Source organism: Camarhynchus parvulus, chromosome Z (assembly GCF_901933205.1).
Source record: "Camarhynchus parvulus chromosome Z, STF_HiC, whole genome shotgun sequence".
Taxonomy (NCBI): domain Eukaryota; kingdom Metazoa; phylum Chordata; class Aves; order Passeriformes; family Thraupidae; genus Camarhynchus; species Camarhynchus parvulus.
In genome coordinates this window covers 70,148,330-70,169,632 of record NC_044601.1, presented here as the reverse complement: position 1 = coordinate 70,169,632, position 21,303 = coordinate 70,148,330, and the positions used below count along the sequence as shown (strand labels likewise).

Here is a 21,303-nt window from a genome sequence, read left to right as displayed (position 1 = left end):
TTTAATAGTAAAATACTAGTTCATTTCCTTTCACACATTAAAGCTATTTATCACTTATGGGAATGCTGGAGGCCTGCCAGCCTGAGCTCCAGAGACCCCATGGAGCAGAGCTGCTGCCAAGGTGGACACCCAGCCCCAGCCTTTCCCTTTTCAACTCCTACACTGCAATTCCCTTCTACAAAATTCTCTGGTCACCTTCTTGACAACAGCAGCCACAAACCACAGTGCCAGTTTTCTGTGGAATCAGAGGTAACTCAAGTGGAAATGACTGACAGTGTGTCAGCTCTTTGCTTTCTGCACTTCAGGGTGTGCGATGACACCAGTGAATCTCAGTCTAACTTTCTTTTCAGAGTCCTACAGGGACTCCATATTAAAAATGGTGTTCCAGGGCTACAAGGGTCTGGCACGAACCACTTCACCTGGAACTGTAGCTCAGGATTCTCTGTCCTATCCCAAGTGGACATGAATAACAAACTATTCTTTTTGAAGAACATTTTCAAAAATTTCAAAAATGTGAGTCTTCCCACCAATAAATTCTCTGTCATAAACCAGGCTCTCAGGCCTTTGAGGATTCCCTCTTCTCCCTGCCTTTCCAATGGGGCCACTATTTCCCTGAAGTCTGGGACCCCCTGCCAGATACAGAACTCTCACAGCCATTCCCAGTGCTGATGGCATCAGAAGGGTTACTTCAGGTTGGATTTAGGCACTCCTGTCAATACATCACAGGGTGAGATGGCTCATGACCAGTTGATGGTATTTTTCATGCCCTTTTCAACCCAAATTCTGCTAATTACTCCCATTCTGAGTAACACTTTGCTATTCTCCTTCCACAGCCTCTTCCTGCACACTGCAGTGGCCATTTGCCAGACTCACTCTGACTCCCCATCCCATTCCAGTGAGCCCCTCTCCCCTCTGCTGCCCTGCTGCTTCCTGCTGAGCTGAGGAGCACTTCCTCCTAATTCCCTGTGGAAATCACTGATGCATATTGTGAATATCACCATGTGCAGGTGGATGTGGACAGACTTTGAGGGGAGCCCATTCGGTGTATCCATCCTCCCTGTGCAGAAAATGGTTGCAGAATGGTTGTTTTCCCTTCTGATCCCTTCCAACAGGCAGACAGCACATTCCTGGGAGGCTCCCAGGAACAGCAGCAGTGTGCAGGGAACACCAGTGTGTCCATGGAAGGTAAGGGCCCAGAGAGCCAGGGAGAGGGGTTCACTGTCACACCCAGCCTCTAGTATCAGTAGCACGGGGGTGCTGCATCAGTACTCAGTGCTCCTGGGCTCTGGGCACAGCACAGGGGCTGTGCTGGCTGCAGGGGACTTTGGCACTTTCCTCCAGGGATGAGAAAAACATCTCAAAAACAGGACAAACAGCGCTGGAGAACTATGCAGCAGAGGTACAAAACGTAGCAGGGAAGCAGGACATGACCAGCAGCTGACTCTGTCACACTTGTCCTGCTGGTTTTGTGTCCTGGCAGTGGCACAGCCCCTGGCTCTCCCTCCAGGCCCCCCAGCCCAGCCAGCACAGCAGTGCTCAGGCACCAGGCTGGGACCAAAGGGACATCTGCTGGAAATGGGCAGCATTACCAAAAGCTTCCCTGAACTTTTGTGAAAAATGCTATATAAGAAGCTAAATCCACTCAGATCAAAAGAGACTAGAGGGAGAATTCAGATGCACATAAATTTTGCTTCCTAACAAATTCTTTGAGGAATTCTAATTAATGTATGATTTTAACATTCCATTTTAGAGACTAACACATGCTCAAATAGCTTTAGGAGACTGAAAAATTAAAGAGTTTTAAGAGAGATTGGGAGGCTCAGCAGTTACACAGGTGCTTTAAATGGGACAGCTTTATCCTGTGACTCCTTAGTTGCAGCAGTTAAGAATCATTGGCCATAGTTATATTTCCAGATCTCTGTTGGGAAAAACAATAACAGAAGGGATAAAGGATAATAACTCCGTACTGAAGTTTGGAAGAGGTTCATCGGGTGCTTAACAAGTGTATTATTTCTAATGTTTAGTTTAAAGTATACCATTTCAAAATTGGTATTTGAAAGCAGTCTTTTAATAATGACTTAATGTTGTCATCTCTAAGGACGAGCGTGGGAGTCAGCGATACTGAGGGACAAATCCAATTCTGCCAAACATGGGTGAGTTTAGGTTTGAACTCTCTGTGCACGCTCCTCTGATGGTTATGAGAGTTAGCTATGGCTGTGAAGAAACGTCTCATTATAAGAAGACCCAGCCCAGCCTTTGTGGGCTGCTTTGTTTCCAAACACCAACAAAACTCACACAGCAGTTCTGAGATGCTCTAGGAAGACAAATCTACAATGAAACATCACTTACACTACAACTCCACTAACAGAACTGGAGAATATTAATGGGCTGGTGCAGTTTCACATGCTCTAAATAGGAAATAAGATCAGAATCAGCACTGCCACAGACCTGAAAGCAGAGGAAAGTACTTCTCAGTGCTAATTGCTCCACTGCCTATATGTGGAGCTGTGGCTACAGGATCTTTTCTCATCTTATTTTCTATTCCTAGTTTATATTTTAATTTATTAAGTGCAAATAAGCCATGGGATCATCAACAACAACAACAACAAATCCAAAATATCAACAAGAACAAAATAAACCACAGAGAGGAAATGTTAATGCTTCACAAGTCAGAGAGGGACAAAGCTTGATGAGCCAATTAAAGCAAGCTTCCAGTGAATGTACAGTACCGTAGGAGGGCACTAAGTCTCTGGTATCAATGTCTCCACATATCAACACCTGGCTTCCTAAATGAAGAGTAAAATCACAAAGCTTTCACTTCAATACTTAGTACCTCCCTTTGTCTATTTGCTCTAGTACCTGAGTGCTTACTTACTATGGTCTATATAAAATGTTCTTCCATCCAGGTGTATTCTTTCCTCCCAGCCAGGCTGGAAATGGGAAATAAAAACAAAGAAAAGAGAGAGTAAGTGAAATAGTATCAGTGTCACACAGCCTGAAGCAGCGCATTGCTCACACCTACTGGACTTGTCTCAAAGATGTTTATGAGGTAGGAAACCCCAAGTGACCAGATGGATAATGGCAAGACCACAATTCCAAGCAGACTCAGACCTAGCTCTTATACAGGTGACTGCATCCTGTGCAGGGAATGTTTTTTATAATGGAAACCTCTTGCCTCAGGATTCCCACCCATCTCCTCTGTGAGCAAACAATCACAGAGAACAGATGGTCCATCGTGGCTTAGTTGGAAAGTTTCTGCTCCTACTTCTGAAAGCCATGTGGGTTATTTACTGTAAATGTGTAACGCAGGCTCCCTGTACAGTGGGACAAGAATGTCCTAACCTAGTCCTCAGTGCTTCCCTTTTCATCCCTTCCCTTTTCTCATGTCCCAAGGGCCTGCAGTGCAGAAAGGAGAGCGGATGGCAGGCTGTAGGGACAAGCAATGCTGGCCAGCCTGGGCTGCCAGAAAATACAGAGGAGAAATTATTTCACTTCAGTCTTGTTGGAGAAACTCGTGTGAAATTCTGTAGTCATCCCAACCTCGCTCCCAACCAGGAGGTTTAACTGAGGTGAAATCTGTTACTAACAATCTGTTGCTAGTGACAGGTCAGGCTACCCTGGTTTCACCGCATGTTTCGCCCCTTGCAGTTAACAGAACAAATTGTAATTGGGCCCCATGTACCTGGACAACTGCAAAAGCACAGCTGTTTCCTAAAGCCAAAGAGCATTCCTGCTGCTGTGACCAGGAATGTGTCAGCTTTCACACATTACTCTCTACCTTTAAGAGCTGGAAGTATTTTAAAAACAAAGCAAAGCTCTGCATTTGACATGTCTGTAAATCCCCATTATACTTTGATTACAAGTATGATAAAACTTCTGACATTAAATTGATGACTTGCTCTGCAAAATGTGGAGGTTTCATTGAAAAATCAAAATTTATTCTGATTTCTAAATGCTAGAATATGCTGGTGCACTGATAGAGCTTGCTTGGCACAATCTGCTCTGTTTTTGCTAAGCAGTGATTATGATTATCTAAAAGCACAGTCAGACACAGCCCAGGTGAGAGTATGCAAAGCTCAACACTTCAGTAGCACAGAAAAAGGCCATGAGTTAGGGCCTCCTGGGCTGCCTCTGGAGGGCCTGAGCCAGCCCCAGGGCACAGCAGGGCTCCAGAGCCTCCAAGAAGAGCTGCAGCAACCTGTGCCCAGAACAGAGCAGAGCCCTGGGACAGGAGGTGTAGGTTAGAACACAGGCACAGCATCACTTACAGGAAGAGGGCCCAAATCGTTGGGGTTCAGAGACGCTTTGGATCTCAAATGCACCGGAAACTTGAGCCGTGGATCCTCCTGGAACACAGGTATGCAACTGTAAATCCAACAGATCAAGGCAGATCTACAGAGTCAAGCACAGACTCTGGAAATCCTCCTATGTTATGTTACAGTTATTCTTTTCAGAGAATAAAACAAAACATTAGGATTTCTACAGTGCAATGAATAAGCAAGGGTAATGTAAGACCTGACTCCATTAAATGTGTGCTATATTCAGGGATATGCTTCAAAACCCATAGGCCTGTTCTTAGGATGCCTGCACTCTACAAGGGCTTTTACATGCACATGGACATTTTTGGCTCTTAAAAACAAAAAGACAAGTGCCATGCTGAAATAGGGGCATGCAGCAGGAAGACAGAGAGGGACCGTGGCCCCGGGCCTCGGCTGGAGCGCCCTTACCCAGGTGGTGGTCTTGGTGTTGTGGTCGATGAAGAAGGGGCGGCCGTTCGGGGCGATGCGCATCTCCCAGCCCGGGGGCAGGAAGCTCTGGGCCCCCTTGTGCTGCGGCTTGGGGGAGTTGTAGGGGGACGGCTGTGGGGACTGGGGGTTGGACAGGGTGTCCTTCACCGCCCTGCGCACCGGAGAGTCCTTCATGCCCTGCGCAGAGGAAACAGAACCATTGCACACACGGCACTCGGGGCTGCAAAACCAACCTAACCTGGCTTCACAGCAAATAGCTTTTCATTGCACGTGGAATTAATACCACAATTAAATGCTGGGACTGATTTACTAGAACTCAATTAGCTCTATCTGTGCCTTCTAACATGCTCAGTCTTTTGCTGTAAAGGACATGGTGTTCCATGCCTTCTTCTGCAATAACAATGCCCCCAGTATTTACACCTGACTGTACCTTCCTCTGGATGTGTCCACATTTCATTTTACCAAGGAAAAGACAAAAGCAGTGTTTTGTGCTTCAGAGGCAATACATCTCATTTACAAGAAAGCCTGTAAGTGCAAGGCTGTGTGAGTCACAGCTCTTCAGACTCTTAAGCATGAAGAGGAAATCTGAAGAACTGGCTCTCTTCAGCACAGCCATGAGTAGCTGAGACAAGAGTTTGAACCACACCACCACAAGTGAAACACGCACAGGCTTTGATCGGGTAGGGAGCCACTTCGGCTATTCCTCAGCCCCGTCACAGTGAACGTCAGTCCCCAGCATTTGGGAAGACACTTAGAAGCAATGCAGGGAGGAGTGTGGGCGTGGGACTGGCGGGGGGCTCACCTCGAGCGGCGCTGACAGGGTGACGGTGGGCGAGCTCAGGCTGCGGGGCCGCCGGATCTGTGGCTCGCTCAGGTGGTTGCTGCTGCTCGTGCCCGGCCCCACCATCCCGTCCTCGGCGAGCTGTGCAGAGCAAGCCCAGGTCACAGATGTCACAAACACTGCCCACGTGCGGGACATGATAAAACTGATGGCGTTGTTATCAACACTACTGTTCTTAACCAGATTTCCTTAAAGGCCATGAAGTGTATTTAATGTAATTCCACTGGAAGGGCCAAGAACCTATGGTTCTATTAATGGCTCGAGCCAGCTTTCACATTTAATCCAAAGAACACATTTGCCTCCTTTTAAGAGCCCTTCTGCATCTCTGGAAACTCCTTCTCTTGCAGGAATCACCTTAACCCTGTGCCTTAACATAATTAAAAGTTATTGCAGCTTTTTATGATTCATGTGTATTGTCATGACAATGATTAGGATTATTTCCTTTCAATTTCAGATTTCTGGAAGCTGAATGCCCCTCAGGCAAGCCAAGTGCTGGCTCCCAGGGTGCAGCAGGGTACCTGCATGATGGGCCGTGTCCACGTTGTGGTCCGGTTGTTGTGGTTGACGTAGTAGGTCCGGCCCTTGGCGTCCTTGCGCTCCTCCCAGCCTGAAGGCAAGCCCGGCGTGGTGTGCACGTAAGCCACAGAAGGCTGCTCAGGCAAGAAATCATTGAATTCTTATTTTATAATTGATAAAAAACCTTTACATTTTAAACTCTTGCTTGTAAAAAAAAAGCAACTTGTTAACTTACACTCTTCTTAATCACAACAACCATATGGAAAAATCCAGTTTCTGATTTAATTTAATTCAAGCTCTTTATCATGTGCCTTTGAATCAAATAATTTTTTTCTCCCAAAAGATCTTTTGGGTCAGTTTGACACAGATTCAGCAAACAGACAAGTTTATATGCCCTCAAACATTCTATTTTGTTACACATAATGACAAAAAGGAACTCTATGTTTTAGTGAGTTTTCCTTAAAAGGCTGAGGTTTTTTCCTTTTATCAGGATGGATAAGTAAGAGTTAAATAACCATAGAGTCAAGATCTCCCAAGTCCTGCTCTCTCTTCATTACCCCAGGGTATCTTGATTCAGTTGCCAGAAACTACTGTGGGTTTAGAAAGTTAATTTTAACCATTTTGCTCTGTCACAAATGCTGCACTCAGGGCTTCTGTGTCCCAACGAACACCAGATAACCCCAAACTGAAGCCTCAACTTCAGCATGACAAAAACTTGTAGTAAAAGCTCCACAAGCTCCCTGTACTAAGAGCAACATACAGGTAAGGGAAGAGTCACATCCTGCTGCCCACAGGAACTGGCCCTGTGTGTGGCTGACATTCTCTCGTGTCCTTCCTGTCCCCAAAACACCCAAGCATGAGTTCATAGACATGAGCTAGGAACTGGAACCAAGTGGGATGAAAGACCTGCCTAATTCAGAGGCTGAGACACTACAAGCTCTGGGCTTTTGCCATGAAACAAGGCAAAAGGCTCCTGCTGAAATCCAGGACACATTCTCTTCCTCCCCACTACATTCCTTGGTTCAGCAAGATAATGAACTTAATTCTTGTTCTTGCTTCATCTCTGCCAGACCTTTCCCAGAGCAGCTGCCATGGGCAGTGCAGGTGTTGTTTAAGAGCAGAGCACAGTTGACACAAGGAACTGGACAACTGTGGGGATAATGAAGAAAGGAAAGGAGAAAAGATACTGGATGGGTCAGGAAGCTGACATACTCCAATAGGGAACAGAAAACAGAGGGAAATAGATGAGAACCCAAGTGCAGACTCCCAGACTCATTTCCTTCTCTCCCGAAGAGCCAAGGGCTACTTTCCCCATGTTGTTCCCAGAGCTGGCAGGCCATGAGGAGAACACCTTGCCCCAGTGGTTGTCACTCAGTTACAACTCAGAGACAGGGAGAAGGACACTGCCTCTGGGCCTGAGCCTGGCTCCTGCTCCAAGGAGGGGCTTTGTAGGGGTTCTGAAGGCAAAATCAAGGTGACCAGAGACTTCTACTGCTGACAGGTTGTTCGTCTGCAAGCATCAGGTGCCCAAGGACCCAAGAGAAAGCAGCCTTTGAAGATAAAGGATTTAGACCATGAATCCTGTGTAAGCCCCAATTCCTCCACAGGTCTGGGACTCTGGGTGTAAATGCTGAACAAAGACAAGGGGGGATTAGATACTGCAGCATGGTGAGGTAAAACATCTTGGTATGGCTACACTAATGATGAGTCAAAATATTAGTATTTTGCTCTAAAAAGTCTAATCAAGACAAGATGCTCTACCAAGGGAGTACCACTACTGTGCAAGTTCACCTAGCACAATTAACTAACTACTAATGAGTCAGGCATTTTATTTAGACTTTGCTATTTGCAAGTGTGCTCCTCTGGTTCTAAAATTAAAAACCAGTGAATACAGACAATATAACAGAATGATGCATCAATACCCAAAGTAAGATTTATTTATTTCCCAGATGCAAATAGCAATTTATAGCAAGTATAAATTAAATTTCTTTCTCTGAAACACATTCTCTAGGAGGGCATAAATTCATAAAAGCCATTTATGATAGTCACTGTAAATGATTTCCGTCAAATAACTCACTTCAGACTGGCAGTTAATTAGGTTAAAGGTTCAACACATATAATTAGATTAAAGTTCAATATAGATTAAACCCACTTTCCTTGCATTACACTTTCAGCAAAGCATATCAAGAATTTTATGGGTTGATCAAACTACAGTCTCGGACTGCTGAGGAACTGCTGGAAAACAACACTGGCATTCAGTAAGACCATTAAGAGCTCTAAGCTATATCACTGTACCCCCAAGGCTCTCAAATTATGACCAACTTTAAGAACTAAAATTAATTAGTCTGGTGGAAAGTCATGGGAAGACAAGAAGACACAAGATGCAAACACAGCTACATGTACAATGATTTGATGTCTCTAATCACTGCAGCTTCCAGTACCTAAAAGAATTAGCTATTGTAGCTTTCAGGAGCCCATGGCATTTACTTAGTGCACAGCTTTGTCATAATTCAATGTCACATCTAAGTCCCTCAAACCATGCCAGTATTTGAGTACAATTGCAGTGTTTTGAGAAATGTTGAGAATATTTGGGACAAAAATATGTAAGTTTTCATTCAATAGCTGTATTTCATTCAACACATGGCTGCTTTTTTTAAAAAAAAAAGTTCCTCATTGTACAAGACCTACACGTCCCCCCATTTTATTTAGAGATAGTGCTTGATAAAGAGTTTTATTACCGTTGGCTCCTCTCCCCCTGTGACAGTTGAAGAACGGGCTCTCCTAGAGGGACCATTCTGCTGTTAAATGATAATTAATGTTACACAGATTAACTGAAGAAGGTCACAAGTTACTGTCACATCTTAAGGAGCAAGGCATCAGACACATTTGCCAAGAGAGAGCAGTTAGATGGGTAATAGCAAATCTGAAAGTCATCAGTCACTGGTTACCAAGCCAGAATCCCAGAGGAGCGCTGGATTTAGGAAGAATGTGTACTCAGTTGCCAGAAGAGAAATGATCATTAGCTCAGGAAGGATGAGATGTGGTTAAGCTCAGGTAAGGTGATGTTTAGGGCAATGCTCAGTGCTGCTGATTGGAACAGTGTCCCTCAAGAAGCAGGAGAAAGGCCCCCTCTCTCTCTCCCCAGCCCACGCTCAGCCCCTGGCTCCCGCATGCTAAACACAGCAAGAAAGCAGCACAGCAGCCCCTGTTCCCCCTGCAGCCAGGCACAGAGCTGCACTGGGACTGTTCCCAGAGCCAGGGACATGCTTCAGCTACACTAAATAACTGCTACAGCCAAGAGAAAACCTCTGTGGTTTCTGGAAATGTTCACCCAAGAGCAGCAGAGAGAACAAGTAACATAGACACACCAAACTTCTTGGTACGCACAGGTTTTCTACTTGCACATTCACTTGGGACATATTTATTTATAACTTTTAAAAAATGAATAAAAAGCTCTTGGAAAAAAGTATAATCTTTTGAAAGAATCTTTTGCAATCTGACCAGTTGTATTCAAAAGCACACCTTGCACACTCCTATTTTAAGTGGCCTCTGTACCTACTGCTGAGAGGTGGCAGAGAGAACAAACCTGCCACCTCTGCAACCCCTGCACGTGGGCTGTAGGAGAGGCACCACGTTCTGTCAGCTGGAGCACAGTGTGCATGGGTCTGATAGGAGAGAGAAGCTTTGTTTACAAAACAACTCTGTATCTTTTCCTGTTTGAACAATCTCCTTAAATAAACTTGCAGAAGTTGCCTCCTTTTCACTACAACCAGGCAAAACACCAATCCTTTGGGATTTTAGACAGATTTATATACTGCAAATAAAATCAATTTATGGGCCACAGAAATATGTCTCCTATCAGAGTCCTGTGGCTGCTCCAGTTCCAGGTAGAGCTGGCTCTCCTGCCCTCTTCTCCCTTGGAGGAGTTTCTCCACTGAGTGCACATAGGAGTGCAGTAACCTAAATTTCCATGGTAAGTAACTGGAGAGGGTGACTTGCTCAGTCTCCAAACATTTTTCTGTCCAGGAATGTCGTCCTTTTTTAGCTCACATGAATTTGGTTTGGGACAATCAGATGCCCACCTTGGTGCCTGACTAGAGCTGGCCCAAGGCAAGGTGTTATTCAGAATGAGAGAATATCCACCTGAAAAGGAAGGAGCTCTGGCTTACCAGGGATAACTGGGACTGCTCAGCGACTGCGTCTGTCACACTGCAGGACCTCAGTCGTGAAGAAGGTTCTCTTTGCTGCGAGGAAAAAACCAGAAAGGTGTCTCCACGTTAGCGTGTCTTAAAACATGATGTTTATTCAGGAAATTCAGTAATTATAGGTGCTAACCTCTGAGAGCTCAAAGTCTTAAAAATTAATTTACTTAAAAAAAATCTGTTTCAATCTTCCTCTTTGCTGCTAGCTTTTGAATTAGTTATGTCTTTTCCCAAGACACATCCTTCGTGACTGTGAACTAGAAACCAAACCCCCCTAAAAAAGCAGACATACATCACGTCTGACACTACACTGTAATTCCTCCCCACCAGTCCAGCTGGGCACTCCAGGGCTCAGCAGTGTTTAGGAAAAGATAGCACTGACACATCTGCAGTAAAACCAGTGGGGGGCTACTAAAACTGCAGTTCTCAACACAAGCCCAAGCACCTCTGCATGCAGATCCAGGAGAGCATCAGAGCTGTCACTGGCTGCCCAACCTCCAGGTGACATTCCCACCAGGCAGAGACCAACTGCACTGGCTCTTTGGGAAAAATGCACCTAATCAAGATTCTACTGGATGAGAACAAGAGTATTTCTTATCTCTTGAACTGCAGAGGTACCTTGAGAGCATTGTACTAAGAATAAAAAATAAATAAGAGTATAATGATCTGTTTAATATTTACAATTATTTTTGTAATCAAAGAGACATAAAACATTCCCCCACTTGTACATGCATTATCCTGATTTTTTAATGGCATCTGACTAATGAATAACACAAATAGACAGACCATTTTTTGGTTTTCCCTTTCCTTTGGAAATTCCTAGCTTGATACCCTTGACTCTCATCTACTTTGTTTCACTAAAGGTCTAACAAGTAGCAGAGTCTGAAGTTAAACTCACACAGAACTCTTGAAATCTGAACAGAGGAATTCTGTTGTCTGAGGCAGTTTGCTTGCTGGTGAAGCTGTTTTTTGGAAGGGAATTTTAACTACATGCTCAGGTGTTCCTGAGCCCAGCAGTCACTCCCCACGCATGAAGTGGTTCAGGTTATGTCAAAGAAATGCACATTTCTGCACTAGAGCTTTACAGATGGCACGTTACGTACAATCAAAGAGCCGAGTTGTTCCCCATTGGAATCAGGCGTGACCTGGAGTCTTCTGCTCAGCTCCTCAGAGAGCTCCTGAGGACTGGTCCGGGACACCGGAGATGCAGGAGGAGGTGGCAGTGACAAGCTCAAGGAATCCCCACTGGCACTTGCCTCCTCTGAAATGGTTTCCCAAGGCTAACAAAAGAGAAGAAACTAAGTTTAGGTTTTACACAGACAGAGTCTTCTTTCCCTCTGCCTTCTGTGTTATCATCTCACTGTGCCCAACACACAAACAGCTTCGCTTCACCCTAAATCAAGGCACTACAGAAAACTAAGCACAGGGCAGCTACAGCCAGTCCACTTCCCATTTTTTTATCTTTTATTCCACTGCTGTTTAGAGCAGAATATGAAAGTGTTTCTATCAGTGTATATAAGACAAGCAATTTGGAATGACAAATGTTTCTCCCAGCATTGACATGGGGCTCAGTGCTGTCCATAGGGCACCAGGCAGCTGCAGCTGCACAGGAGCCTGGCAGTGTGCCTCTGGCTGCACTGTCATTGTGCTGCTGGCATCTTCCCAAGGCAATGTCCACAAACGCCCTGTAAAACCACGACTTTCTGTGCAGCTCACATGTGAGAAGCACAGCAGCTCCAAGTTTAGTCAGCTCCTCAAGCCCAAGGCTTGGGCTTACCTCAGGAATGTCTCCACTCTCCACAGGCTCTGGCTCCAAATCCTCGCTGATGTGGCGCCGAGAGCGGAAGCGCCTGTGAGCTGCCTCTTGGTTTATCTGTCTGATATTGTTATCTGACTCAGATCCCACGTCGCTGCAGGGGGGAACCCAGTGCGGGAAGGAGAAAAGAACAAGAAAATAACCCAAGTTAAACTCAGCCCCCCATTTTGTCCATTGCCTTCAAAACCTCGGTAATGCTTTCGATTATAAAAATCATTATTCACGCATGTATCAAGCTTCATAATTGGGAGACTGTTAAATCCCTCTGTCGAAGGAAAATAAAACTGGAAGCACTTCACAAATATCACAGAACACCAGGTTGGGAAGGACCTCAGGGGTCATCTGGTTCAGCCTCTGCTGGCAGGGAAACCATGGCCTAGACAAGATGACCAGCACTCTGTGGAGCCCAACCTTGAACGCGCCCAGTGCAAGGGGGATCCAGCACTTCCTTGGACATGATTTAGCAGTCCAATTTGGCAGTGCAGGTTAAATACATGATCTCACTATAACTCCTAACACTGTCAGTTATACACTGTGTAAAATGTAAGCTTGCCACAGCTTTCTAAATCTAATCTGGAGAAGATATTGCCACAGAGCTCTCTGACAGCACACCACAGAGCTCTCTGACAGCACATCCTGGGAATGAAGTCTATTCACAGAATAATAACCAGGATCTCCTCAAAGCTAATCTGTTCAACTTCATTTAAACTTAGTAGAGTAGACTTTTTCCTTACCTCTTCAACAGTCTCTATAAACAAAGTCATTTACTCCTGTTAAATTACTTACTGAAAAAATCCTTATCTGTCTCCTAACATTCTAAGGTGTTTTGTTAATGTCCTGCCTTCCCTGGCATCCCAGAGCTCCTGGAATTTCCCAGAATACTCTGTGTCTCTGTGATGTGCTGGGGGCAAGCAAGTCTCTTCCAGGCATAAACAAAGCACGTTTTCCTTTGTGCCTTGAGCCTCAGCCTGGCTCTCCATCCCCCCCAGCTGCTTACATGAGGCTGGGCCGGTGCCACTGGGTGCTCCTGTTGTTGTGGTTCACGTAGTAGGTTCTCCCCAGGTTGTCCACCTTCTCCTCCCAGCCAGGGGGCAGTGGAGGAGGCGGCAGCTCCTCCTGACGAGATGCGGCATCGCTGGAATCCACCACGTCCCAGCCGTGCTTAGGAAGGAAGGAAAAACACCTCTGTGGTTACTGTGTGCACCTCACTGCAATGAGAAAAGAGCTAAATCCCCAGCGGTCTGTTGAAGAGGGATCTCCAAAGGTGGCTGGGTGGTGGCTTGGTGCCAAAGAGAACCAACTGCCAACTCTGTTTCCAGGGCTTTATCCTTCAAGTGCAGCTGACTCTACAATTTTTCTTGAATCCTTCCTTGAGGATTCAGCCTTACCTCAGAGTCATCCCTCTGATCACTATTTTCTTCCTCTTGGCCACCATTTTTGGGCATATACGCCATCTTCAGTCTCAAGAAACCCTTCACACGAGATTTGTGGCTACAAGAAAAGGAGATACATTGCTTTTAAGAACTCTTAAATAATTGTAAATAAAAAAATCATGAAGTAAGAAATGTTTTAAAGTCCTCAAATGTTTTAAAGGTCCTTCCTCTCACCTTCTTGGTCTGAGGAGGAAATCCTTAAATGTGTACGGCCTCTCCATGGTTGGGTCTTCAGTCTGTAAGCAGTGGAGAAAATGGCAAATTAATGGGCTTGCCCACAAGTCCAGCCACATAAAGAACATTCACACATCAGGCTGACAGATTACATCTCTGATTTGCACTGAATCCTAAGTTACCTAAAGCCTGGAACCTTGAAAACTTTCTATTCCTTGAGAATTTCAGCTTTCTTACTAAGTAAGTCACATCCTTCACATGTGCAAACACACAGCTGCTATGGGCACAGAACTAGGAGTTTCAGATGCCAAGGGAAAAGGATGATGAATCCATACACACACTTCCCCTGCTGATTGTCTGGGGAGCTTTACTCTAAACTTAAAGCATGAGCTGTGTTACTCTTGGCAGCCAAATCCCACAGAGCCTCTCCATTCACTGCCTGACCCAGTGTCCACTTTCTCTGGGAGAGACATGCTGCCCATTTTGCTCAGAGATGGCAGATCTGAACAAGCTCACCAGGACACCAAGGCATGCAGGATTCACACCGCTGCTCAGTGCTCAGCTGGAAGGGATGTGCTCCCAGTGAGGAGCTATATTATTTACCCAAATTCTATCCAGAGTAATTAGCTGGCATTGGAGAAACAAGGACTTTGACAAACAAATCAGCAGGATGAGAAAGCTGATTATTAATTTGCTAATAAATGCATCCCAATGGCTCCTACCAAGGTAAGGAGGGCTGAGTGCAGATGTACAGTGTGCACCCACACCTTCCCAACAGGTAACTCTCTCCCTGGAAAGGGCAGGAGCAGCAGGGAAGTGCCTGCAAGGTCACAGCTACTGAAGGAAGGACTGCTCTGAGACATAGCAGCTTTGCCATGGAAAATGTCTGAGGAGGAAACTCTTCCCACTGTCCCACCAGGGCTATTTAGATCATGTGTGTGCACAAGGACACATAAATGGAGATACCCACACAAGCCCAGGCCAAGCAATCCTGCACAGCACAGCTGGGATGACAAGAGCTCCCAAGAGAAGGGAGCCACACATTTGTCACCACAAAGTGTTCCTGATCCTTCCCTTGCAGCTTTCCACTGTTACAGTTTATAACCCAACAGGCTCCAGATCAACCATAACAGATATATCTAAACAAGCATCACAGTGCAAGTCATTACAAAGCAATTTTTCTCCTACAATAACATCCATCAATAGCAAGAAGTCAAAATCAGACTCAAAAAGCCAATTATGCTCAACTGACATAACTGGCATATGTTAAGATTAACATGCACAACATTTAAAAAATATTAACTACATTCAGCCAACGTCAGTCATCCAAAACAGTATATAATATCAGAAATGTTTGTACCAAGGCTAATGCAATCACTGTACATACATACACATATATATTTATTCCTATTTATAAATCTATAAATAGAAATTGCACTTAATTTAGCATCTAATTTTACAGCCCATGCAGAATCCTGGCTGCTGGGGGCAAACCAGACAACTTTACAGAATTACAGAACCAGCTTTACTCTGAATTCCTCCATTAATTAAGAAACAGAAACAAACATTACCACATTCAAACCAAACACCTCAAATGTCTATTGACAATAAAATTATTCAAACCCTGTGTCAAATTACTTTCAATTGATTGCTATTGAACACTTACTGTTGGCAAAGAATTCAATTTCAGCTAAAATAATGAACAGATGACATAGTTCTGGCAGCCTTTTGGCTTTTCATGCATTTGCTGAAGCAAAGCTGCTCTCATGAAGCTTTTTTTGCACAGGAAGTGCATCCCTTCCATGCACAGCTGATGCATCTCCCTGTCCCTGCACAAGTGAGGCTTGGTTGTCCACAAGAGTTTGTTTTAAGCTCTGCTGGGAGCGCTTGCTTTAAGAGAAAGTGCAACCAGCTGTACACAGCCCCAGGGGTTTCCAGAGATCTGGTGCTTACCGGGAGGTGACTGAGCGGCACATCCACCTGGCCCAGGAAGTCGTCTCGGGTCTGTCACACAAAAGTAAACTTACATCAGAAAAGCAAAAATAATAAATATCAATCTAGTCCCAATGAGACAAAAATAAAGATGGTTGAGTACCATTATTTTAGGAAACATTGGTTTGTACCCCCTTATTGTTGCCCATTATTTGTTGTTGTAACTCGTTTATCTTAGCACAGTATTTCTTGTGACACTCCAAACAGGTTTCTGAGCCCACAGCACATGTGGTGGTGCTGACACATTCTGCCTAGGGGAACCATCAAACCAATCCAGAGCCCCCAGGCACTGAGGAGCCCCAGGTGGTTTGAAGGAGGACAGGTCCAAGCCTTCCTTCATGGACTATAGCCCTACAGCTACCCACGGTGGGAGCAGCTCAGCCAGCAGGGTGAATTCCAGCTCTTGGGGCCCTGGCTTGAGGGACACTTGGGACTCACTGGGGCAGGAACTGTCACCATCAAGCAGTTGTGTTCTTCCAAACCCAGCCAGGGAACACAGCTTCTGTTCAGATACTGTTTGTGACACCAGATATCAGCCCCAGTGATTCCCAAATAACCTGCTGCCTATTTATAACCATGCTATGCTTGGAATTCCAGGAAGTGCATGCTGCTGCTGCACAGCCAAGTTTACATATTTCTCATAGCAGAGCATTAAGTTTAATATTAAAATTCATATTTTATATGATAACCTCATAAGAATTCTGTTTCTACTACAAAGATAGGATGACGTTTCGTGATCCCCACAGAATGGACACATCCTGCTGTGCTGGATGATACAGAACAACACAAAAAGCATGAAGGAGACCATGGTTTTTCCAATTTTAAGTAAAAAACAGGGAGTAGATGTTTCATCACAGAATTTTGACTGTTAACCTTCTTCCCAGCAAATACTAGAAAAACCTGGTAGCATGCCCTGTTTTTAGGGAATTAACATGTTTTCCCCTTGGCAAATCCCAAGTACTGGCCACCTCCTGCTTCAGTACAGTCACTCCAAAAACAACTACTCTGAAGAAAATACACACCTCTTGCTACATCTTTTCTTGCAGCTTTTAGCTCAAGAAAAATACAACTCATGGATACAGGAAATGTTCAGGTAGATTAGAAACAGCCTCAAAGAACCTGAACCAACAAAATATGTTTGCAGCTTGCAGTGGAACTGGAAACCCCTCAGCCTCAGCCAGCTCTGTAGGCAGAATCACTTCCTCATCTAATTCTGCATGCATATGGTCACCTCTGCCAGAACTAGGGCTCTTGTAAAGCTCAGTCTTTATGTAACACTTGACTGTACACATACATCTGTAAGAAAAGGGGGGCAGGCTAGTATATCAATATTAGTATATTCAGTATTTTTGTCTGTGAAAAGAATTTTCTCTTGCAAGCCTCCACAGCTCTAAAATTTAGGCATTCTCTCTTTGGGGCTTGCTGCTTCCAGCAAAGGCACCTCATGAGCCACAGGAATCTTTTCCACTGCCTTCTTTTTCCATTTCTCATTATAATGACGCTGTTTGGGGTCTGCCCTTTTTTTCTATGTTCTCTGTATTCTTCACACATATATTTCTAACTCTGTCCCCTATCGTATTAGTAGCTATATTTCCCAGTACTTTTCCACGGCCTTTCCCTAAGCAGAAAGACAAAACAAATTCCAAAGCTCCAAGCCCTGGGAGGTACAAGGCTCCAGTACTGTCTTGGTTCTTCCTGGGAATCAAGGCTGAGAACAACCCTTCAAGATACATTTTCATGGACAAAGTACAACTAGTGCTGAAGAGGGGGCTCCAGAGAAGGGGCTTAACTGGGGGAAAATTGCATCACCACTTGTCCTCCTAATTGGTGCTTTTTATCAATCATGCTAATTTCCTAAAACCTATAAAGATGTACTCACCCCTGGGGGGGTACGCTTTTGTGGACATCTTTCCATAACTGCTCCTGAATCTTCAAATAAAGATTATCTCCTTACTGAAATTATTTCCAGGTTGGGAAAAAAGCAACAATATCAGTGTCTGTTTTGAGAAACTCTCTGTCACTAAAATCCACAGAGCCACCCAAGGCACCAGCCTGCTCAGCTGTGTATCACAGTATCACACTGCTAACTCCTGCTCCAGTCTGATCCCCCCAGACAGTGAGTAATCCCTTCTCCACCACAAAGGCACAGGATGCAGATGCTCACCTTGAGTAGGACTTTCCCAGCCAGAAGGAGTGACCCCTCAAATGCCATTGCTCCCTGAGTATTGCTCCTGTCCCACCTGGAACGTGGCCTCTGTGTGGGCAGCAGGACAAGCACGCACAGGCAGGGGTGGGGCAGGGCTCAGATGCTTTGTTAGAGTCTTACTGCAAAGCCCAAGTATAACAAAAGCTATCCCAAAATTTCCTAATTAGCCTTTAACATTCAGAGCAATTTTACCAAGTTTCAACATCCCCTGGTCCACCTGTTGGGTTGGTTTAGCACATGTGTTGTGGAAGAGGAGAAAGTCAGACACTGTCCTATTTTCCAAGGAGCTCTTGAAATGAAAGGTAATCACTGCAGTGTTTTGGCAGACATAAACACCCTGTCTGTTGAGGAAACCCAAATCTGTCCAACCACCTTGCTCATTCATGCACTGATTCTGTGGAAAGCAGCACCAGGCTCACACACACCAGGCATGGCAGGGGTTCATTCTGTGCACTGAATTTTCCTGAGTGTGTGAGGGACCCCTCACACCTGCACAGACACTGCAAAGAAACCGGGTCATCACTGCATCCCAAGAACAGCCAACACCTCAGCTGTGCAGTGAAAGACAGTGAAAAAAAAACAAGGAAACACTTCATTAAGTGTAATCAGTACTCAGTCACTGAAAAAGCCTCAAAAACCAAGAGAACTACTTGGAAATTCTACCTTGTGCCAAACACCTCAGAATGCGAAACAACTCCCTGTTCATCTTAGGAGACTGAGGCGACAAGGTGAAACTCCCAAGCCTAATGTACATAAAAATTAGGCTGCAATTTGGTGCCTGTCCAAGCTGCAAGCCAGGAAGAAAAGCCTTGGATAAAATTGCAGTGCCCTAAACACCCTTAGTGTCCAAAGCAGCAGAGAAAGGAAAAGCATCCATTGACACTTCAGTGCAAACCAGAACGTTTAGCTGAGACTCGGGATTGTATACATGCACATCAGCTTTACTTGGAACCACACAAAAGTATGAATAAACTGAACTGTTGCATTGATGCTCATTTCAATCACTGAAGCTTGTTGTTTTCCAGAAGGGAAAGTGTCAATAATAACAGTTCAGCTGTTAGAGACTTGCTCATTTCAGCTCTGGAGTAAAAGGTAAACATTACCTCAGATGTGCACCCATAAATAAAACAGACATTACAGCTGGGTAATAGCTGAGCACACAAGCAACTACAACAGGCAACTCAACTCCACTTAGCTTTATTCCAGCCTGAACAGAAATCAGAAGACGGAAAACAGCAGAGGTACAACAGGTTAGTCAGGATTTGACTAAAAGGTCACACAAACAACGCGAAGGATCTGCGGGAGGGGGCAGGTCTCACAGGGACTAAATACTATTAAGCCCCCCCCAAAATGTGCACACAAGCTGACATCCCCAACACTAGCAGCTCTCCCAAGGAAAGGCTCTACTGCTGCCATGCAGCACCAAGCTGCAATGCTGTGCTTACCTGCTGCTTCCTTAGACCAACACCATCAGGACAGCTCTCCCAGCAGCCCTGCTCCTGGACTTTTCCTGCCTGTCCTAACCTGGACCAATACACCATGCTGGTACAGCTGATCACCAACAATGCAGAACAAACTCCTGGAAGTGCCTGAAAATTTCCTAAGGTTGGGAATGATCCAAAGGGGTTCGCTTGGAATGCCCCTGTATGAAAACGTGATCACCTTGGCCTGGGAACCAGCAAGAGCCACAAACCACAGAGCCATGGCTCACCCAAACTAAGCACTGGACAGAGCCAGTGACAAGCTGTGAACAGAGGAACAGGCCCCAGAACCCGTAGTGCTGCCAGCTGCCAGCCAGGGCTGAGGCTGGAGCACTGTGGGTACAGAGCTCTCAGAGGTGTTTTGCTTCCCTGGCCAGACACCAGGCTGGGAAATAACACTCCACCCACCTGCAGTTCCCTTGGCATTTTGAGATGATCAGATCAGGATGTTCCCAGCTTCCTGACCTGAAAATTGTTGCGTGCTATTTCTGGGCACTGTTTAAAGAGATGCAGCATTCCAACCCAGATATTGCTTAATTTCAGAGCAGGCAGATATGAGCCCTATGGTAAATGTAACTGGTTTTTAGTGGCCTTAAAGTAAACCAGAGTTCACACCTTTCTCAGACCACAACCACATTGTGCTGTGCTTCAGCACACAGCTATGTGCCCAAATTATTATGCAGGTGGAAACCCTGCTGAGGTTCAGAGCCCATCTTCTCTTGACATTTATTCTAAATGTATTACAGCCATGTTATTTCCAAACTTTTCAAATCACTGCAGCCCTGGCGGGTGACACGGAACGTAACGAGAGTGACTGTGAAGGTGCTCATGGGAACACCATGTGGAATGTGTGCCAGCAGGGGTTTGGTGGGAAAGAGGAGAGAGGGACAGGGAACCCAGCCCCTAGGGACACGGCAGCTGGCTTAAACCTGCTGATCCTGACAGCTACAGGCCAAAGGCACCGTGCAAGATGGGATAAACCCACTTGGCAAAGCCAAATCCCAGGCTCTCAAGAGGGCATTCTCACCTCCACTGAGCACTCAGCAGCCACTCTGGTACAACAGAAGTGAAAAATTAAGTACGAATTAAGCCAATTTTCCTGATGTAGTACTTAAAGCCAGCACTTGAGATGTGATGTGCCTTTACTGCCAAGTCCTGGAAAACTGCTCCAGGTTTCAGAGCAGGTCCAGACTGTCTGGCTCAGACAGCACCACATTTCCCAGCACAAATACAAGAGCTGCACACAGCAACAGGAAAAACACAAGAGCAGAAACCGCTGCTCCCTTCCCAGAGAGCTGCAGGAAATCACCTGTCTCGCCTGGAGAGAAAACTCTTCTGAACTGTACTTTTACCAAAGGCTTGAAAAATGAAAAGGACCCCAAAAAAACAAAGAGGATTTGTGTTCATGAAAGTATTGTTAATTATTAAAAAAAACCCAAAAAACTAGCAGCAAAACACAATTTTATTAATTGAAACAAAGCACATTTAACTGTGCTTGACTAAAACCTTAAAGTATTGATTAGACATAGATGTGTCTGTACACCTAAGGCTTATCAACTCCCTGATCTCATTCTCATAAATAAAGCTACAATGATACTTTTATGATATTCCTCTATCATTTGATTATATGATTACTAAATTCTTAGCTGGAACGTTTCAGCGATCTTTCTTTCTTTCTTTCTGAACTGCAATAAAACTCCATTTATATAAACTTTCAGAAATTCTGCCACTTGCCACTGTCACCACTTCTTTCTTAAGCAAAATATTTTCAGCAGCACTTCCCAAGCATAACTAAAATTCCACCTTTCATTTGCTAACAATAGCAGTTGACTATACTTTTGCAGTGGATCTCTGCGATCTGGCTCTGATATTTTCACTGTTATATTCTTAATCA

The 21,303-nt window shown here is 45.0% G+C and overlaps 1 protein-coding gene across 3 annotated transcripts in view; it reads right to left on the bottom strand.

The window, feature by feature from the left end:
• The window catches only part of NEDD4L (NEDD4 like E3 ubiquitin protein ligase), an 80,171-nt gene that overhangs the window by 10,135 nt on the left and 48,733 nt on the right, over positions 1-21,303 (bottom strand). For 2 of the 3 annotated variants that reach the window (XM_030968174.1, XM_030968172.1), the window contains 12 exons: positions 15,684-15,734; positions 13,731-13,792; positions 13,512-13,614; positions 13,121-13,284; positions 12,085-12,217; positions 11,411-11,587; positions 10,275-10,349; positions 6,108-6,239; positions 5,551-5,670; positions 4,728-4,925; positions 4,269-4,346; positions 2,876-2,930 (listed from right to left, as the gene is read on the bottom strand). In XM_030968174.1, coding sequence (XP_030824034.1) covers positions 2,876-2,930; positions 4,269-4,346; positions 4,728-4,925; positions 5,551-5,670; positions 6,108-6,239; positions 10,275-10,349; positions 11,411-11,587; positions 12,085-12,217; positions 13,121-13,284; positions 13,512-13,614; positions 13,731-13,792; positions 15,684-15,734 — 1,348 coding nt within the window. Of the gene's footprint in view, positions 1-2,875; positions 2,931-4,268; positions 4,347-4,727; positions 4,926-5,550; positions 5,671-6,107; positions 6,240-8,843; positions 8,904-10,274; positions 10,350-11,410; positions 11,588-12,084; positions 12,218-13,120; positions 13,285-13,511; positions 13,615-13,730; positions 13,793-15,683; positions 15,735-21,303 lie in introns of all 3 variants that reach the window. The other variant, XM_030968173.1, reaches the window with a different exon arrangement.